Source organism: Arvicanthis niloticus, chromosome 1 (genome assembly GCF_011762505.2).
Source record: "Arvicanthis niloticus isolate mArvNil1 chromosome 1, mArvNil1.pat.X, whole genome shotgun sequence".
Classification (NCBI taxonomy): domain Eukaryota; kingdom Metazoa; phylum Chordata; class Mammalia; order Rodentia; family Muridae; genus Arvicanthis; species Arvicanthis niloticus.
In genome coordinates, this window is record NC_047658.1 from 41,134,293 (window position 1) to 41,155,764 (window position 21,472).

General features: G+C 41.9%; 1 protein-coding gene across 1 annotated transcript; it reads right to left on the reverse strand.

Annotated features, from left to right (window-relative positions):
• Positions 1-845: 845 nt before the first annotated feature.
• Arrdc4 (arrestin domain containing 4) lies at positions 846-13,235 on the reverse strand. The gene is made up of 8 exons (XM_034500607.2): positions 12,772-13,235; positions 9,120-9,186; positions 8,755-8,902; positions 6,603-6,705; positions 5,615-5,871; positions 4,932-5,094; positions 3,867-4,021; positions 846-3,506 (listed from the first exon to the last, which is right to left on the reverse strand). The coding sequence occupies exons 1-8, from the start codon at positions 13,067-13,069 to the stop codon at positions 3,450-3,452; spliced, it is 1,248 nt and encodes a 415-aa protein (XP_034356498.1). The 5' UTR covers positions 13,070-13,235; the 3' UTR covers positions 846-3,449.
• Between the last annotated feature and the right edge of the window lie 8,237 nt (positions 13,236-21,472).

The following is a 21,472-nucleotide window of genomic DNA, read 5'->3' on the forward strand; positions in this document are numbered from 1 at the left end:
TCATCGCTTCCTTAAAGGTGTAGAAATCTCCCAGAGAACATAGGCCCAGGTCTAAGGTTCCCTGTCTCTGGGTTCAGGTAAACATACTGGTAACTGGAGAGCTGTGGCCTTCTTCCCTGTAGTGTCTGGCCTAGTCGGAAACTTCACAAGCCACTGTATTTCAGTATAGACTACAGAAACCGTAGTGGTAATCTTGCAAGTTTTTCTGTATTTTATATAAGACAAGTATTTCAATTTGAATGCATTGACATATATTTGGATGCAAAGATGCTGATGTAAGGCCGTCTCTCCCAGATTAAAAACAAATGAATACAAAACAACCAGGCAACCAACCTATCATGGGTTAGCAAACACTAATTTTATCAGACCTAAGTTTGGGCAGGTTCCTTGAGATGAATTACTACTACACTTTCCTTTTAATATGATTACATCCGCTTCTGTATTCACATAAAAAGGAAACATTTGCTAGGTTGTCCATGACAGCCCAGAGCCCCGCTCACTCCTGAGATTGTGGCCAAGCAAATCTGAAACTGAGCATTAAATCTCCTGTCATTTGGAATAAAAGAAGGCATTTTCTCTTCTTGACTCATGAGTTTACTTACACTTCCTTGGTCAGTGCTTTCTTGGATTGCTAGTACCTGGGTGCCTTTGGGCATCTGCTCCCATGTACAGCCCCAGTCGGTTCCAGGCTGGGCCTTACGCTTGACCTCATGCATAAACAAATGACCTTAATAACAGGATGCTGTGTGTGGCTACTGATTTTCCTTAAGTCTAGGGTGATTTAACTCAGTCTTTGAAGTCAACACAGGAACAACAACAACAACAAAAAAAATGAGCCACCCAGATCATTAGTATAACCATTTTATTAACAAAAAGGAACCCATGGGGTTCAAAGAAGAGTACAAAATACAATCTTTATTTTCCCCTTGGTTAAATTATTACATTTTTAATAAAAATTTTAAAAAGCGAGTGAACTTACCAAAAAACACAACCTTTGCCTACTGAGTTTCTTATTGTGCAAAACAAAGACACAGGAAGTAAAGTTATGCCCTGGGGGAGGGGAAGGAACTGTGTGCACCAAAAGATGCACACTTTGAATTTCAAGCTTTGTGCATCCCAAAGAAAATTCTAAGGGCACTTTTCGTTTTTTTTTTTTTTTTTTTCCCAAACTAAATGAGAGCAAGAGGGGACTAAATAGGCAAGTGTTAGCAGCTAAAAGTCTGATCTTCATTTGCAGGGTTTCAGATGTAGTTTTCTACATTTCTGTTATCCTGGGTATAAGCTTCAGGCCAGACAGACAGGTATAAAGTTATGTCTTTGCACTCTTCAATGCCACTGATAGCTGTGCTTCTGTTTCGTGGGGGACTTCATGATTTCTCTAACCAACCTGACTGCCATGGCTTATCTACAGGGAGCCAAGCTGCTCCATTATCTCTGTCCACTCCATACTGTACTGTTTCTTTCTTTACCTTCGTTTTTTTTTTGGTTTCATGGATGGACCATGACTTGACAGAGTGTGTAAACTACAGGCTGGAAGCCAAAAGACTGCTCACCATCTTTTCCATGGCAAAAAGATAAAAGCAGTTTAGATGGAATGTGAGCAATCGTAACTGTTTACAGACACACAACAGGAAAAAAAAAAAAAAAAAAAAAAAAAAAAAAAAAAAAAAAAAAAGAAAGAAAGAAAGAAATCTCTAAAAACCAAAAGAAGAAATAAGGTTTTTTGTGGCGATTCCCACATCACAAGTACTGGCAATACCATTTGGCATTTTTGACAATGGCATATAGTGAAACACACGTGTTTGACCCTAAGATAATCACAGGAGAGGTATGCTCAGCTGGGAGAAGAACACATTCACTGAACATTGGTACAAAAATCCCTGAACAAAATGGTCCACTGACTTTTGATATAAAATTTTACCCTAGAAGAATGTCTCTAAGGGAACATGGTGATTGAAAGGTATTCCATCGCCATGATGGGTGTGGCACAACATTCTGCCTGGGAAGCACCAGGGTTCTAAATCAAACCCTTAGGATTTGGCTTGTCAAGATCTCAACTGTGAGTCTCCCTCCCACCTGGTGTCAGAAATGTTCTCAGTTCATGGGACCAACAGACTGGAGGCAAAACATTTGAGCATGTGACTGTGAACAGAGGGAAGAGGCTGGTAGAGACATGGCTGACCCTGCCAGCAGCAACACAGCCCTGTAGGTCTGAATATCCTGAGGCTCAAAGACAACAAAATATTGCACCAAAACAATTTTTTTAAAGAAAAAAAAAATCACAGTATAAATGGAATTACTAACAAACTGGAATATGACTGTACTGCCCCCAAACTGTCATCTGTCCACCTAGGCCTCTTCACAGGAACCAAGTTCAGGCATGCTCCTGTCCTCTTTTGATTTGGGATTTCTTGAAATCTTAGGTGTACATATTTATTTCTATTTAATGCTGAGCTCATGGACTTTTCCCTTGGTCTAGTTTTCATGTCAAGTGACAGATTGAGAGGAATCTGCTTACTGCATAGAGCAGAAACCCCAGAGATCAGTCAGGGCTGGACTTCTGAGAGCAGGTCTGACAAAGCCACTAGAGGTAGGATAAGAGAACACTCTGTTCTGTGTAGGTATCAGGTATCCCAAAGATGTCACTCCTCCATTTTCTAATATTCCCTAGGTGAATAAGGAATGAGAAAAATCGAACATACACCCTGCAAGCAGTTCTTAAAAGTGTAAGAAGTACAGGCCTTTACAACACACACTTTTATGAACAATTCCTTTTCTCCTTTTGATACGGCAAGCTTTTAAGGAACCCCTTCTAGGCTTCTCTACTACAGTATAGCCAATTTTCAAGGTACATTTTAGCCTCCTCATGAAAGACTGGAGCCACTGTCAGTTCCATTAGGATGTCACATGACCACTGACTCCAGACAGGATACTTTCAAGGACCTGGATCCTTGCTATGGTAACATGGTAAGAAATCATGGAGACCCCCCCAAACATGGGGACCTCAATTGCATTGAAAGTAGACCATTCACTCATTCACAGTCACTTCAAAGCTGTCTTGTTCCCCTAAACCATGTCTTCCTACCAAATCCGCAAGTTTATAACAGTGTGTGAACCCTGATCAGAGCACACTCCAGTAACGTCCTAATTCCTTAAGGCTCCTCTCTTCAATAGTCTGGGCATCCTGTTACATTCTCTCCTACCACCAGAACTTCCTGTTTTTCAATTCATATTTTCATCCACCTTTAAAGGGGACAAGTGAGCCCACCCTAGAAACTGCGTAACCATCCCCCTGGACCACTAAAAGTTCTCATATTCTTTCATTTCTGTCATCTTCGGGATTGACATTCACCAACATTCTGAAGTAAACTTTCTCTCTCATCCAACAAAGGCAGACGAAAGAACCAATATTCTAAGTTGGTAACAACACAGTGAAGTCTGGAGTCCGTTCAGAGAATGAAGGATACAGGCTGGGTCTCTTGGGCATCACCAGGATGTGGATCAACCTACAGAGACAGAAGAGCGAGGTGATGGCCATAGCACCTTGGTTCTCCTACCTACTTCTAATTACATGATAGCTGTAAGCCTGAGTTGGTAACCACCTGTCATTAAGTCCCTCACTGATGACTGAGTTCTCTATCTTCTATGGCAAAATAAAACGTCTTCAAGGCAATCCACAATGCTGCATGGCATAGCTCACAAGCAAAAACACCAGAAAATACTGTGGTTGTGGTTGTGATAATCTATCAACACTGTAAGGACAAGTTTCTACATATACCCTACCAATTATGAGTCAACAGCAGCACATTAATGAATGGAGGGGAATGAGTGTCTGCAGACAGCATAATAAGTTTAATTTTCTTTACCTCTGAGTAAAGAGGCGGAGGCTGGAAACGGAATTCTTGTATGCAGGCAAACATAGAATAGCAGGCTTCCCCCTCACAGTCGGAGGGCTGAGGATATGGAGGAACATGTCTGGAGAATTCTTCTTCAGATACCACATCTGCATAATTTGGTGGTGCTGAAACAGAATTGGAGTTTGAACTAAGAAATCCATGTAAAAATGCAAAATTTACTTTGAGTCTTCTAAACTCTTACAAAGACAAGAGACTGAGCCAAACTAGAGATATTATGGTCATCACAAGAAAAGTTTTGGTTTCTTCATACACAGCTACTAATATTATTCTATTTTCAATTACATTCTAGTTTTTTTGTGATCTACATGTTATAACCTAGGCAAACAAATACCTGAGCTGTAGCTATAGAAAATATGCAACTTTCTAGACTTCTATTTTAAACATCTCTCATTGTTTTAATATTATAAATTAGCCTTAAGAGATGGCCATTTTATTCCTGTGTTTGTCACTGGCTTTGTGTCATGGCTAAAGTAAACGTTCAAGGTTCCTTTCCCAGGAATGTTATATAATTCTTCGTAGTATAAAACAATAGAGTAGTTGTGACGTTCATCTTCATTGTCAACCTGACCAGATTTAGAATCACCTAGGAGACAGAACCCAGGCTATGGCTGTCAGGGAGCTTCCAGAGACCGAACCGAAAAAGGAAGAACCATTTGGATGTTGCCAGCACTGTCCACAGGTCTGGGCCCCCGCTCAGTTAAGAGAGGCATACCGGGCACCACCAGCACCTATCATCCCCCTGCTCCCAGATTGTGGATGCAATGTGACCAGCTGCCTCACACTCCTGAAGCCATAGCTAAAACATTCTGCACTGCCATACGATGCTGTACCTTCAAACTCCAAGTCAAGCAAACCCTTCTTCCTTGCCGTGTCCTCTTGTCAGGCATTTGGTCACAGCCATGTAGACAGTGATGTGGTGGGGGAGAGCTGACATGTACACACCGACTCCTGGCATGTTCTGTTGTCAGCTAGTCTCTGTCTAAAACTTCACTGAGGATGACTTGAATGTTTTACCTTCAGGCTGCTCCGGTAGGGCCAGTGCCAACCAGCACATGTCCATACTGAATTGGCTTGCGATACTGCTATTTCTGCGTCCAAAGCCACTGTATGGAATTGTACCAATAACCAAAGGCAGCTCCAGCATCAATTTTTTAGCACCAGGAATGTGAATGTATACCTGATATGTACAAAAGAAGAAGCATGTGTGAGGGACAGGAAGGCACAGGTTTAGGGTAGACCTCACGGGAACTAAGTTAATTCAACCTCCTTCTCATAGAAACAAATGTGTTTGTCTCCCACCAAGCCACACTGAGGACAAATGTAAATTGTCCTGACTAAGCATAAATGAAGAACAAAATGAAGAGTTCACTACAGGACAGGCTTGTGACAGAGAACTGTGGCCTTCATATGTTTCACTGTATAAGTTGGCACAACTTGTAACAATCCTAGAAAATCAACCTATGCTCCATGTAACAAACACTCCTCATATCATCTCAATTCCTTTAAGGTTACTGTACTAAGTTCCCCTAGGTAGAGATAGGGTTTTAACATTGAAGGCCAGTTTTCATGGACCCCAAAATGGCACCAATGCTAACATTTTTTCGAGTACTGATGCAATAATTAGAGATAATATTTGCAATCATGTGGCTTGCTGCTCTGTTTTATGTATTTTTAATGATTCAAGAAGCTTTGATTACAGCTAAGGAGTAGTCCACTCTGATAATGCAGCAATCCAGGATGGATGGAGTGACAGGTGGAATCTTCAGCATCTTCCCGTTCCATGTGTCCGTACTCCCAGAACCAATGTGGTTTCCTCGAACGTTGGCAACCATGTGCCGGACAGTCTTTGTCTTCCCACTAGCCAAATACGTCTGGGTTTGGAATATGGCCGCCTTAGGAACAACCAGCCGAGACGAACAATTTTCTATTTCTGCATAGATAGGGATAGCTTCTCCTAAAGAGAGAAAAAGGAATGAGAAGGACTCAGGGATGGTTCAGAAAAATTTCAAGGCATCGATACACATTGCAACAGCCCAGACCTACTGAAGCTTCTGTGGGAAATCTTAGAGAGGAACAGACATCCAATGCAAACGATGACATTTAATACCAATTGCCTGAATCACTTTGCCAATATAAAGACACTAATAATGCTACATCGAGATGTGTAAATAAGCGGTATGTAGAAAGTAGATGAGGCATAGACAGAAATGATGCAGCAGGAGGTTAGATATAAAGCTTACTAACGACCTCACTAGAGCCAAGGAATAAAAACCTGCCCGTGAGTGAGTGAAGCCTTTGCTTCTCAGGAACTCATAGGCTTAAGGCACAGACAACGAAGGGGCAGACAAGTTAGTTCACAACATTGCACATTTATAGTGCGACTCTCTGAAAGCTCTGGACCTTCTTTTGTAATAGTAAAATAAAATTCCAGCATTTCCCCACGCTCCTAAGTTTTCTTCTGTGACTAAAGCCACCAGATCAGAGTCAGAAAAAAAACCAGAAATTTTATTGGAGACTATTATATATATATATCAATGGTCTTATAATATATAAATGTTAATTACTTAATATATTAAAATACAATGTACTTCACAGGTCTTAAAGCTTGCTGTTTAAAATCATTTTGATCACCCAGTAAAATCAGTGAGTGTGTTCTGCAGACTTCCGCAGAGCACAGTTGTTTACCGTTACAGTAGCCCTTTCTCTCAATCTTGACGCTCAGTGACACGGGACCGGAAGTGAAAAGCCAACAGCCAACCATTTTCTCCTGTGTCTTCAGCATAGGAGTCTTGAAAGTTACAAATAAAAGGACTTTCGTTAAACTACTCCAGAAAACTTATATTCCTTTGAAGAATAATTACAAAGAAATGTCAATCTTTCTTATTCTCATGTGACACCAGTGCTCAAATGAAAGGTGGTTCCTTCTCATGAAAACTAGGGTGAACTCTCAGATTCAAACTTGTGTGACATCATCCAACTTTATCCTGAAGTTACTGTGTTTCTAGGAAATGATACAACATCCTTTAGAAAAGTGACCAAGGGTCCTATTCATACTGTAAGTATTACAGAACTGTCATTGTATGTATGGTGGGTATGGTGTAGTAAATGCAAAAGTGTGTGCACGCAGGTATGTACATCCATGCCAGGACATGCAGAAGGCAGAGGAAAAGGTTCAGAGTCTTTTTCTATCACTCTCTCCTTTTCCTTCTTTGAGACATGGTTTCTCAGTGAACCTGAAGCTTGCCTTTTAATCTAGGATGGCTACCCTGTCAGTGAGCGCCTGGGATGCACCAGCTTCCATGTCTAAATTCTAGGGTTAGAGGCATGCGTGTCCACTTCCAGCTTCTACATACGTTCTGGGAATCTGAACTTCAGTTTTTTTGCTTTCAGGGCAAGCACCCTTACCCTGACCTTTCTTATTAGTATGACAGAATTATGTTTTAAGGCAAGGTAAAGATGAGGAGATCTTTACACTGTTACAATCAGAATGTTACACTGTCTGGCTATACTCCATGGGATAAGAAAACAGCCTTTTTGTATACATATCAGACAGAACTTTCAAGTGTCCTGGGACTAGTCTGGGGGCTTTAAAGGCATCTACATACTTTGTATCAGCAGGTTTGAAAATGTGCTGAGGCCCATTATACCCCACTACAGATTCTTGGCTTTTCAGTAAAACTGTTGCCGGCTACCTTTTATTGTTCATTTATTTTAGAAATTATACTAAGGTCAAGTATCTGTTTTCGACAAAAAAACAAACCTCAATAAGTGATTTCCCATAAAAACAGTGGCAATTTTAGAGAGGTTTAAAATTCTACACAAGTTTAAAAAGATGTAAGCTACTAATGGCACTGCTCTTCCAAATGGGATTTAAGGAGCCGTTCAAGGGGGCCTGTGCCAGGGAGCAGGGAGCTGGCTAACCCATGCAAGCAGGTCTTTCATCTGTTATCACATTTACTCTACTTCGAGTGGAAATAAGAACTAACTAACTTTTTAGCTGCCGGCTTTCCCCTTGTCTTTAAAAATATTAGTTAGAAAAAGAAACATCTAAATAGTAAAAAACACATCTTTGCCACATCAGTGTCACGATGGGAAGTTTAAATTATCTCAGCATTATCTATGAAGTAAAAAATAACACCATTCATTCATATTTAAATGAAGACCCATTTGGTCCTAGCAGCTTTCATGAAAGTAGAAGGTATAATTTTATATTATTTTGATAATATGGGTGCAGATAAAAGAATGTAGCTCATTAGTCCCCATCTTGCCTATTCTGTTGTTCCTTAAAGCCCGATCCTCCTTACCAGCCTACAGTATCCCTGATGATTATTAGAAGTTCAATGCCTTAATGTGGCCAAATCTGTCATAAGGAATGGTAAGTGAAAGGACCGTGGCGGCAGCTGCACACACTTACTTAATGTTAGAAAATGACATGCAGAATGGAAGGATACATAGCATAATGGCCTGGGCTTCAATAACAGGCTGAGTGTGATTAATACTCTTTCGTAATTGCTGCTCCTCAACCTGCTATTATTGGAGAGTTTAGAATGCCACAGTCCTGCGAATACGGCCGTGCTGGGAAAGTAACCCCTCTCTCCTTTGCATTATTGTTATTAAGGCTCATTAATGCATTTCAAGCCTCTGTAACTTTTTGGCAAAAGCAGCCCTGAACAGCAGGGATATAATCAATAGCATTAATACACACAATTTGTAATTTGCCCAACCTAGAATCATATCTTCATAGTGAACGCCTATGGGTTGCATTGTGCTTCCTGAACCAGCAGACAGTGACTAAATGCAGACATCATTACTGAAAGGAGGGAGGGGCAGAGCTTACCAATAAGGGTGGTGTGTTGACATCCACGTGACTGACAACCTGGAGCTCTCTTCTTACACTCTGATCTGGAACTTGGGGTCGTTCCAAAACAGCCCTCACACAGTACTGAATACTGCCATACTTCCCAGTAAACGATGTTGCCAAAGGTCTGAAATAATCCAAAGATGCTGGTTTATAAGCTTATTTTCAGCCATTCAGAGCTAGGAAAAGCACGCGTTAAAATGTGGGCTAAGGAGGAGTAGGACAGTAAGTACAGGGAGGGTACCACAGGATTGGCACACATACTTCAGTGCTGGGGAACACCGGGGTGCTCAAATAATGGACACAAGTCAGGGGAAGGAAACGGAAAACATAGCATCACTCACTCAGATGGAAGTTGAAAGCGAAAGGGAAACTCGTGTTTTCCTGGTTGTAATAATGTGACGCCTTCACCTGAAAGAGACCATATGGCATTTTAACGAAGGCCAACAATAAATCACGAGTTTTGACAATCTAAGCCATTTTTTAAAAGGTGGTTTTCCTGACAATGCACTCTAAGTACATTAAACAGACTTAGAGAATTAAATTTGAATTTGTCTTTTACCAAGAAATAACATGTACACACACACACACACAAAACACCCCTTTTGTCTACAAAATGACTAATTATACAATTATCATAAAGTATTATCTAGGGCAAAGAGTTCGTGTGTGTGTATATAAAATATAAAATAAAATATAATATATATAATGTATCTTAATATATAATAAATACAGTATGTGTGCATAAACACATATGTAGTGCAAATTCATATAGAGACACATGTATACATACACATGAATTATACTAACATGAGATATCAACACTAAATTGTACCTACAACTAATTGACAAGTTACATTTCTTTAGCTACACTACAATATTCATTCTATGTATCCTTTGGACAGAGGTAGAAAACTTGGAAACAGTATTAGTAACAGTTATAAACGAAACGGCCAAAGCAGCAAGAACTGGCTCTGCACCCTTTAGCTCTCCTGAGACTGATGAGGCTTCTCATGGGTGACAGCAGACATGTTCCCCTCTCCTGTTCTCAATAGCATCATTCAACTTCATGCACATGTTTGTTACTCAACCATGGCCAAAGTCCAGGAAAGGATAATGTGAGGCCAGACGCACCACCAGAACCTATTATGAATCTCCACAGTCAATGTGTTTAATGTCAATTCAAAGTGGAGTCTGTGGCATCCACTCTGGTCAGTGGCTCACTATGGCACGGGACAGACTTTCCCTTCAAGCTCATAAAGGCTACATTATGGGTGGATGTAATCTGATGAGAAAAGATGGCAGACAACTTGGTCTGGGATTTGTCTTGCTACCTGAATTTATTTCTACTCTATATGGTCAAAACCATTAATAAGATAGGTTTCTTTGGTTTACTTATCAACAACGCATTATTTCAGTCCTGTACCTTTAGAGAATAAGAATGCATCACTGACGCAATGAGTCTCCTAAATCTCTCCTACTTTTCACTATGTACTACATTAAGGGGAAACAAGGAATGTGGGTCCAGTTTGTAAAGAAAGATATCACAGGTGGGAGACCTGAAGGCAATGTGAACAATAACTACTCAGAATGACACAGGGTCAGATTAAGTGGTGTGATACAGCATGTGTCCCAGAGGCTCCCAATGTGCAGGAGTGGCCACACAAGTCTCAGGAGGGTCTCAGCAGAGCTAGAGGACTGGAATTAAGGGACACTTCTCTACTTCATCATTTCCAAGGGGCTTGTTAGGCCCACAGAGCTGAGATGGAGTGTGATTTGTGAGCGCTGTGTTACACATGACAAAGTATACACAAATGTTTAGCAATATGGATTTACTGGACTTAATGGCAAACTCAGGTGTTAATGAGTACTTTGGCCCTCAAAAGGCCAGCTGGAGGAAAAGTGACTGGATATCTGCATCGAGTGAAGACTACAGAGTCCTGAAGTCCAGAGACTGCTAATATGAATAATGGTAGACCTAGGGTCTGAGGACCAGAGTACAGATGGGTGGGCAGAGTTTGGATGAAGGGAACAGGCATGTAGAGAACAGAATTGCCAGCATGTTCAAAAGTGATATGAGAGACGAAGAAGCCTCTCAGGAAGCAAGACAACACAGGACGCACAGCGCTTCAAATGAGAAAATCAATTGGAGGAAATGGGCCAACACTGTAATACCAAAAAAAATGTTTCTTTCTTCATTTTAATTTTTATGTTTAATTAAAAACATTCAGAAGATGTACACTGTGGCCATTTCTGCTTCTGTTTTGTGGCTCATTGCTTCTGCCTGTCCACTGAGGGCTACAATGTAGGAAGCTGGTTCATCCGCTGAAGCACTTCCACTCAGAGCTCTTAATGAAAGGTTTTCATTCATGAGCCCTGGGATCTAGAAATGTTGTTCTGGGGAGGAGAGTGGCTGGTGTAAGGTCACACTCTGGTGGGTGCTTATGAACTGAAGCCAATGCTTTGCTTTGGTCCCTGGGTCTTTCTTACATTCTTGCTTGTGGGCCTAGCCTTTAATGGCTGAGTCATCTCTTCAGGCCAGGACTCTGGGTCTTTCTAGCACAATCTTTTCATAAGGACTTGAGGTGGTTCAGCCACACTGATAGCAAGTGGTTCAATAAGAATAATAATTTTAAAGAATACCCTGGGAAGACTTTTAAAAATAGATCCCGACATTTAAAAAATAGATCCTAGGGGGTTAACAGTTTAAAAAAAAAAAATCACTGAAGGCTAGTTTATGGAGTTAATGACCCTGAGAATCTGTGTCAAGTTGCTAAGTTCTTCCAAGTTGTAAGTATGTGGGGAATGTTCCCCATACCCCTTAAATAAAGGCTGACTTTAAGCAATCTATAGCTATTGCTAACACATTCGAGGAAAACTGGCAGCTGTCTAGATTTAGCTGTTTCATTAGAACAAAGCAACAAGATCTTACTTGTGGGTGAAAACCTATTTGTTAGCCCAGATGTTACCAAAGCCATGTTCAGTTCTCATCCTTACAGGCTCAGGGTCTGAATCTTAGACAAAAACCTGTTTACTTCTCTCTTCCATGGCCTTCCCTCCAGTCAGCCATCTTTAACATCCTTGTTGGTTATTATTCACCTGGAGAAAAGACTCCTGGGATCCACAGTGAGGAAAGGACTTTAGAGCAGGCAAGAGCTCTCACCTGTCACACCCCATTACCCAAAAGACAGCCCCTGTTAGGCACAGATTTGAGGATTTAACTGGACCCTGTGCTTCTCCACAGGAGGATAAGATACAATAGGTAGTAAGTCTAAGGCATTTGATAGGCACAAGATGATGAGGAAGACAGGTAAAAGTCTCCAGTGGTTTCCACTGAGAGAAGACTGACTCATGGTTACTAGCATTTTCATGATGAAATCCAACCACATTAAGCCAACATACATATGCATGGGCAGTTCTGGAAAAGTCAGAAATGCCCAGATGGCAGGCATTGTCTCCAAAGGTCTTTCTGAATGGGGAGAGGTAAGAGGAAGAAGAGGTACAGGAATGGATGGCTCTTAGTGAGATTCATGTTCCCCAGTGAGGAAACACTTCTACTGAACCCAAGTACCACTTCCTTCTTCCCAAGATCTAGTTTTCTGCAAATCATCATGAATCCAGGAATATCTAGGGCCAGGACAGGCAGGAGCAGAAGGCCATCAAACTCTGGGCACCACATAATGGAATGTCACTGACTTTCCACCTTCTATGCCTCCAGGTCAGGAAGGACCTAGAACCCAGACAGTCTGATCGCAGGTTTCCATGGCAACGACTTCCTAATGGGTTACTAGAAGATCCCAAGAAGCCAAGTTCAAAGGCACACCAATACAAAAGGGTTTGGCCTCTTTCTAGAAGCCAGGTAAGGGGCACAGGCTTGGCCTTCTGCCCTTCACCCGTGACAGCAGATGACTCCCCTTCCAGAAGCTTCCCTCAGTGCCACCCACCACCCAGGGGCGCGCCCCCTCCCGCCCCCTCCCTGGGGATTTCCATGCTCACCAGCTGGAGCCTCCAGCAGACTCAAGCGCAGGTTCAAGTATTCCACCTCTGAGGAGGCTGCAGGAGAGGCGCCACCGATGCAGACCCTGGCCCCAGCGCTCGGGCCCCAGGCAGAGGTGGCACGGCCCTGGGCCTCCAGGCGCAGCCCGCGAAGGGCGACCGGCTCTGCCGCCTCCAGCAGCACGTGCCCGGCCACTGTCTCGCCACTTGAGTAGCACCCCTTGCTCTCATCTTCGAACACTAGCCCCAAGCTCTTGACACGGCCCCGGGGACCATCAGCTCCCACTTCGCCTCCCATCCCACCAGACGATGCGGCTCTGCCACCAAGATCAGCCGCGGCCCCAGGTCGGGGTAGCCGGCTCCGCGACGCTGCTGTCACGGGCGCCGGCCGCACGCCCAGGGCCACTACGGCCGCAGAGCCCAGCCGGGTGAAACACCCGCACCGGGGCCCTGTCTCTTTAACACACCCCACTGGGGCTGGAAGGGGGCTGACACAGACCGCCTACAGAGCGCGACCATTGGCCAGTCGCGAAACCTGCTTCTTGTTCATTGGCTGTACGTGGTCATTTAGTCATTTCATTGGCGCCCCCACACCGGGCTGAGCAGGACGGTGGTGCGTGATCAGGAGGGATTCACCAATCGGAAGACACCAGAGTGCACGTGCACAGGCCGTTTATTGGTGGGGGCAAGGCACAGTCCTGGGCCACAGACCAATAGTGAGGCAGTGCGCCCATGTGGACAGAGGATGGGAAACAATATCTGTCAGGGAGGGGGCGGTACCCTGCTCGCCGGCGCTTTGGAGTCAGCCGTTGCTATGGCTATAGTGGGGGCGGGCTTTCCAGCTCAGAGAGGCTAGAGTAGTTTGTACCAGAACTTGAACTTGTGGCTGCAAGCAGGCCCAGTTTAAGATGACTTATGCGGCATGCCTAGCGAAAGGTTTCTTGGAAAATGCAGCTCAGCAGTCTCACTTTATGCTGGCTGCCTTGGAACTTTAAAGCAGATATCAGAATCTGCTAACTTTCATGATTCTGAGCCTCACCCCTCTGGGTCTCAGAATTCCTGTAATAGCTGAGAACCAAAGTCTTGGAAGAGTGCTGTGTGATTCTAAGTGCTTTTGTCCTAAGAAGTTCTGTTCCTGCCTGCTGAAGTCCCGCCAGACTCAGTCTCTGATTCTTCCGACTCTAAACAAGGTCGTGGTTTTAAAGCAGCACCTACCACAAACAGAGGGACTCCATCATTGACTAAATAATACAGTGATCGTTATATACATACATAAATTGTAAAATATGCAAATATTATGTCTGGAAAAAAAGATCTATACCTAACACACAAGTGCCCCACCCCAAAGGATTTCGTAACCTCGAGATCATAGTCCTTGAACATGTCCAGCTACCTCGGTGACTTGTTCCCCAAAGTCGCAACTCTTCTTGCTGGCTTCTTTTTAATTCACACTGTTCTAGATTTCCTTTGGTATCTAGAATATTTAAACCTGTAATTACTTGGCCATCAATTTGTGATTCTTTATTTCTCCCTCGTTAACATTCTAAGTGTATAAGCTGGTATCAAAGTTTGATAGTGGAAAATTGAAACGTAAAGATTTTTCCCCCATATGTATTTTTTCCAAGGATCTGAAATTATAGGTTGTTCTACTGCATTCTTTTGAGTTTAAATTATCAACACGGAAATTTTTTATTTTATTTTATTTATTTGTTTGTATAATATTTTATTTTTGAAGTTCATATATGCATGCAGTATATTTGTTCTTATTCTACGCCCATTCTTCCCCTAACTCCTTCCAAATCCATACTTACCTCCATATTCTAACTTCATACCCTCTTCAAAATTGTTGGTTTAATTTAAAGTGTTGTTTGCTGTCATCAAACTCACTGGTTCTAATCTGTGCTGCTTATATACTGAAGCAGGGACCATCCACTGCAGCACAGTTGACCTGCCAGGAGTCATACCGTTAAAGGACATTGTAACTTTAATAAGGCTTTAGGGTGTTCAAAGATTCCTTATCACTTCTTTAAAAAAGTGAAAAGAGCCATAAATCCAGTCCTGTTTTGTATCCCAAAATACTACCCTTGGGTTCCTGATCACTGTGTCTATAATGGCCCTTGTCTACTTTCCTTCATGGCATAGCTTGATCTTAAACATGCACTTGCACAGAATTTATCGCTCCACTGAGGACAAAGGTTTTGTTCTCAGGCTTTGCTTTTTAACCTTTGGCATCTAACACAGAAACAAGCAATGCTCAATCAATGTGTGTTAACAAACGTTGAATGATGAATCGCAAACCACTGTCTTTGCTATAGATGAATAGTACCAGACCTTTTACTGGGCTTCCACTGGCTCCAGGAAGATGTTCTCTTCAAAACTAAGTGTCTAGGAAAAAAACTACAGGCCACTGAAATACACAGAATGTTAGAAGAACAGAACTGTAGACATGGCATCTTGTGCTACCAGAGACCAGCTTCTCTCTGTAACATCTTTTTTTTTGCTTGTTTGTTTTTTGTTTTGTTTATTACATTTTGGAGATCCAACCTAAAATCTTTTGCAAAAGAGGCAAGCTCTCTCTCTCTCTCTCTCTCTCTCTCTCTCTCTCTCACTAAGCCATATCTCCAGCCTTTAGGTTTTAGAGACAGGGTTTCACTAAGTAGCTCTGGGTAGTCCAGGAGTCCAGACCTTCTTGCCCAGTCTCTCGTAAGTGCTGGTATTTATAAGCACGAGCCGGTGTGCCAGTAATGATTTTAGACTATAGATAGCAAAATGTGTGAGCAAGAGCAGTTTGGCGTGTGTAGTTCTTGGGGCTGGCGAGATGACTCAGCAGGTAAACCCACTCGCCATAAAGCTGGACTGTACGGACTTTGAACCCTAGGACCTACCTACGGGTTAGAAGAAAAGAACTATGCCTGCCAGTTGTCCTCTGACCTCCACATGCATAGCCTGACATGAACATATTCATGCATACACACACACACACACACACACACACACACACACAGATAAAACTTTATGTCAACTTTAGAGTAATGTATACATGCACACCACAGAAACACATACATAAAACCTTATGGTGTGTGTTTGCATGTGTGTGTACTTACGTATATATGTCACTGATATTTCCATTTAGAAGTGTCTAGTCTAATTGTTTGCCCATTTATCGATAAAATTATATTGTTTTGGTGTTCTGCTGTTTGAATTCTTTTTCACTAATTAATTAATTAACTAATTAATTCACTTTCCACCCCAATCATAAGCCCCCTCCCTCCTCTCTTCCCTGCCCTACACTTACAAATTCTTTCCACCATTATCCTCCTCCCCTTCTCCTCAGAAAAGGGGGAGCACCTCCTTGGGCACCACCCTAACCTGGAACATCAAGTTACAGTAGGACTTGATGCACCTTCTTTCCCTCTAAGGCCCAACCAGGCACTCTGGCTAGGGGACAGAGATCAAAGGCAACAGGGTCAGAGACAACTCTGGCTCCAATTATGAGGAGACCTACATGAAGACCAAGTGTCACATCTACACAAATGTATAGGGAGTTCAGTCTATCCCCTCATGCTCTTTGGTTGGGGGTTCAGTCTCTGTGAACCCCCATGGCCCCAGGTTAGTTGACTCTATAGGTCTTCTTGTGGCGCTCTTAACCCCTCTGGCTTGCTCACTTCTATCCCCTACTCTTCCATAAGACTCCCCTAGCTCTGCCTAATACTTGGTTGTGGGTCTCTGCAGCTGTTTCTGTCGGCTGCTTGATGAAGCCTCTCAGGAGACAGTTCTGCAAGGTCCCTGTCTGAAAGCATAGCAGAGGAACATTAATAGTGTCAGGGGCTGGCTTCCTCACATGGGATCAGTCTCAAGTTGGATCAGTTATTGGTTGGCTGTTCCCTCAATCTCTGCTCCGTCTTTATCCTTGTGTATCCTGTAGGCAGGACAAATTTTGGTTTGAAGGTTTTCTGGGTGGGCTGATGTTCTCCTCCTTCCACTGGAAGTTCTGCCTGTCTACAGAAGGTAGCCACTTCAGTCTTCATATCCTCTGCTGGTAGGAATCTCAGTTAGGATCACCCCCATAGATTCCTGGGGGGGCCTCCCCCATCCCAGATCTCCAGCTAATTTCAAAGATGCCCCCCCAACGATTTCCATTCACACTCCTAGCTCTCTTCGGCACTCACCTCAGCCAATACCCGATCCCCAACCCTGTTTTCCTCTTCACCCCCATCCCACCCAGTTCCTTTCCTCCATCCACCTCTGATGTCTATTGTATTTCCCCTTCTGAGCAAGATTCACACATCCTTCCTTAGGCCCTCCTTATTGCTTAGTTTCTTTGGATCTTGAATTACAACATGATTATTCTGTACTTTATGGCTAATGCCAACTTATAAGTGAGTACATATCCTGTATGTCTTTCTGAGTCTGGGTTACCTCCCTCAGGATGCTATTCAGGAAGTTCCATCCATTTGCCTGCAAATTTCATGATGCCTTTGTTTTTGATAGCTGACTAGTGTTCCATTGTGTAGGTGTACCACATCTTCAGTTGAAGGGTGTCTAGGTTTTTTCCAGTTTCTGGTTATTATGAATAAGGCTGCTATGAACATAGTGGAGCATGTGTCCTTGTGGTATAGTGAGGCATCCTTTGGGTTTATATGCCTAGGAGTGGTATAGCTGGGTCTTGGGGTAGAACTATTCCCAATTTTTGGAGAAACCACCAGATTGATTTCCAGAGTGATAGCAAGAATTTGCACTCCCACCAACACTGGAGGAGTGTTCCCGTTCCTCCCAGCATGTGCTGTCACTTGAGTTTTTGATCTTAGCCTTTCTGACTGTAGAAAGATGGAATCTCAGAGTAGTTTTGATTTAATGCAGTGTAGCTCACAAAGACCTGATAATGTTTTGTTTGTTTGTTTGTTTGTTTGTTTTACATCCCTTCACCTGAAAATGAGTTTACTTTCTACTGTTGCTGATGGATGTTTTAACTGGAGATACAGTTGGGGTTACAGGTCCTCAACACTAGATGGATGCTTCCTAATGTTTTTTGAAGATCTTGATTTCTAATAAGGATAAGCACCTCTTTAACTGGTTTTCCTACTAATTAGATAATGGGTCACATTTATTTTTACTTTCAGCTTTTTTCTTTATCATTAGTTCTCATCAAATTTGATTTAATGTTACTTATTCTTTTAATTTATGGTTTGGAATTTATTTATAGTCTTAGTGGTGTATATTTATGTTTTATCAAATTTTTGTTTCCCACTACTAAGCCTTCAATTATTTTTATGTTTCATAATCTTTTTCTTCCTTTCGGTGTTCAATACCAGAAGGTTACTCCTTTGATACTGCCCTACAAGCTTCTATACTGATTTTTTTAAAAAAGATTTTTTTTTGTTTAAAGATTTGAGAAATCCTATGTATCTGTTTTTAAGATCATTGACGCATTGCTCTGATATGTGATATTACGTTATATTGAGTCAATACAATGTCTTAATTTTTTGTTGTTTTTAACCTTTATTTTATGTATAGATACATATACATGTATACATACATACATACATACATATTCACACACATATATATGTGCTTTACCTTCCTCATGCCTTGTACCACTTGCATACAGCACCTGCAGAGGCCAGCAAGAATATTGCACCCCCTGGAACTCGAGTTATAGACTGTCATGAGATGCCATATGGATGCTGACAATCAAGCCCACATCCTCTGGAAGAGCAGCCAGGGCTTTTTAAGCACTGAGCCATCTCCCCAACGCAAATAGAGTAACTTTAAATTTCAAATGTTTTACTTTTAAGCTCTAGGGTAAGCACTGTAAATTGTATCCATGTCTTTGGTAAGAATATCTCCTCTTGCATTGCTAGAATGTCAACCCTTGTCACATCTAACCTGGTCTATGGTCTCATCTTTCAGATAATTTCTGAATCACAGATATTCCAAGGCAGATTTAAAATTATTTTTCTATGAGATTGAGTGCTATTGATAAATTGGGCCCTGTTAAATCTCCTGGAAAATGCCACTGCTTTTGCTTTGTCATGGGAAGAGTCTGGGCATATTCAGACTGAGGATACAGACTGTCACTTTGTGTAGGCAGGGCCATGTCAACCCAGCTCTCAACCAGCTCGTTGGAGTTCTTCCTGTGGGTCTGTCCACACAGCAGTTCAGAGAACCTCTGGGATTTTTGCCAGGTCACATACAGGTCACACACAGATTTGGAATTCCCCATTTTTGTTTTTTCATTTTGAATGTTTCTATGTCTTGTTTTGCTTTCATTTCTGTTGCTGTGGTAAAATACCCAGACACAAAGCAACCCAATGGAGAAAGAGTATATTTTAGTTTTCACTTTTGAGTTTCCATGTATTATGATGGAGCCATCAAGATAGCAGGAACTAACACAACTAGTCATAGCACATTTACTTTGTAAAAGTAAAAACAGAAAAACCATTTAAGTACTTCAAACATACAATGACACGGAATATACATCACCATTCCCAAACTAATGTTCCTGGTACTGAAAACTACTCTGCAGGCTATTGGAGGAGAAAGGCAATGATCAATACCTACCAGCTACAAACTTTAGAGCCTATAGCAGTGACCTACCTGTAAGATATACTAGAGCAATAGTGACACAAATGGTTTGGAGTCAACCAATCACTTCTGATTGGATTTAAGGACCACTTCATGAGATCCCATACCCGACACTGCTAAGATGGTCAAGCACCTGAAACCAGATAGGTCATGACCCTGAGGAAAACTAATGCTACTATTCTGAAAAAAAAAAAAAAAGCCATAGGAATAAAATAATAAAATAACTCCTAATGATAAGCTGCTGCACCTGCAGATCAGTGGTTCACTCAGCCCTTATCAGAGATGCTTCTTGAGGAAGATGAGAGGCGTTGGAGCACTAGTCCTAAATGGAATGTCTTCATCAAAGTCTTCCCCTCAGGACTCAAGGAAGTATGTGGAAGAGAAAGCAGAAACATTTTTAAAGCCAAAGGTGATGAATAAAACCAAGGAAGCAGTGTCTTCCAGACAGATCAAGACTGATACACACATGGCAGCATGGCATGAACAAGGCCCACACAGGCTCAAGCTGAACAGGGCCCCATCCTGAGAAGGGGAAGTAGACATACGATCCATCCCTAACTGAGAAGCCATGTGTAATTTACACCCACTGGCAAAGGAAAAAAAAGATCAGTTTTCACCAATGGAGGCTCACTGAGTATGTTAATCACATCTGAGGGTAGGCCCTATGTCCAACACAAAATAAACTCAATGATATTTTTGTAGTTTTCGTCTCATTTTGCTGTGCTTGACACTTTTTTTGGGGGGGTCTATTGTTTTTTTTGGTAGATTTTTTGTTTTGATTTGTTTTTTGTTACTGTGTTTTTTTATGTTTCTTGTTTTCTGTTGCTTTTGCTTTGTCTGTTTGAGAGATAGATAGATAGATAGATTAGATAGATAGATAGATAGATAGATAGATAGATAGATAGATAGAGAGCGGGAAGAATGGAGAAAAGTCTTATGAGTAAGAAGGTGGGAAGGATCTGGGATGAATTGGAGGTGGGGAATAATGAGATCAAAATCCAGTGTGTGAAATCTTTTTCTAAAAGAAGTTACAAAGCAAAACCAAAACCAAATGAGCGTTCCTCGGTGCATTGTTTTGCAGATATTAATTTCCCTGGTTATCTGGGTATAAAGGAAGATTTCTCTCTGAGGCTTTTTTTCTGCTTTGAGACTACCCTGGTAGGAACACCTTTAGTTCAAAGTTAGGAGATGAAAGAGAAAATAAAATCCTTCACAGAAATCACTTCTGTTAATATCTAATCTTTAGGATTTTTTTCCTTGATGCTCTAAACCATTTATTTTACTGTCAGCTCTCTGATAATTATCTCTTCATTGTCTGAGAATTTTGGACATGCGTACAATGTGTTTAGATCAAATCGACATCTTCATTTCTTTCCTTTCCTGTTCTCTCCACAATCTCTGCTACTCTCCCCATTCAACTTCCTGCGCTCTTCTATTTTAAACCCACTGAGTTCAGTTCATGTGACTAGTATGAGTGTAGGGCCATGTCCTGGAGCATAGGTAGCCTTTCAGGGGCCACTTCCCTGAAGAAAAATGACTCTTCCACCCAGCAGACATCAGTTTTCAACAGTTCCTCAATTACAGGTGACACTATTGTGACATTTACCCCCTTTCGTGATGTAATTTTATCTAGCTTGATCTTGTGCAAGCCTTGTGCATTCAGTCACAGATGCAGTGAGTCCACAGGGGCAATAGCCTTGTCATAACCCCACAACACTGTTGGCTAGAGCCACTTCCTCTGGCTGTGGCAGTCTCTCTACTCCTCTTCCACAATGATCTCTGAGCAGTGGGATGAAGGGATTAGATATTTGGAAATAATGTTTACAACATAATCATCTTTAGAAACAAGAATACGAGCTAACCTTTATGAGACTCGTAGTGTACCACAGACAAGATGCTCAGTACGTGCCCTGCAAGTGACACTCACAGAAACTCTGCGAGTTCTGACAATGGATTTCAAAGTTGTATATGAGAAGCTCAAAGCCTCAGAGCTTTGTCTTCCTTCTATTGCCAAGAAGCGGTAGGATCAAGACAAAAATGCCAAGATACTATGACATCTTTTTCACTGTACTTTATTCAAACTTATAAGGGAAAGAAGAAGGAAGAGGGAAATGAA

What these genes read in the sequence shown, in the direction of transcription:
- Arrdc4 (XM_034500607.2), bottom strand. Translation starts at nt 13,069, where the DNA reads ATGGGAGGCGAAGTGGGAGCTGATGGTCCCCGGGGCCGTGTCAAGAGC. An exon ending in TCTGCTGGAGGCTCCAGCTG is followed by an intron (nt 9,187 to 12,771) that starts GTGAGCATGGAA and finishes GGTCTCTTTCAG; the next exon opens with GTGAAGGCGTCACATTATTA. An exon ending in CCTACCGGAGCAGCCTGAAG is followed by an intron (nt 4,022 to 4,931) that starts GTAAAACATTCA and finishes ATTCTGTTTCAG; the next exon opens with CACCACCAAATTATGCAGAT.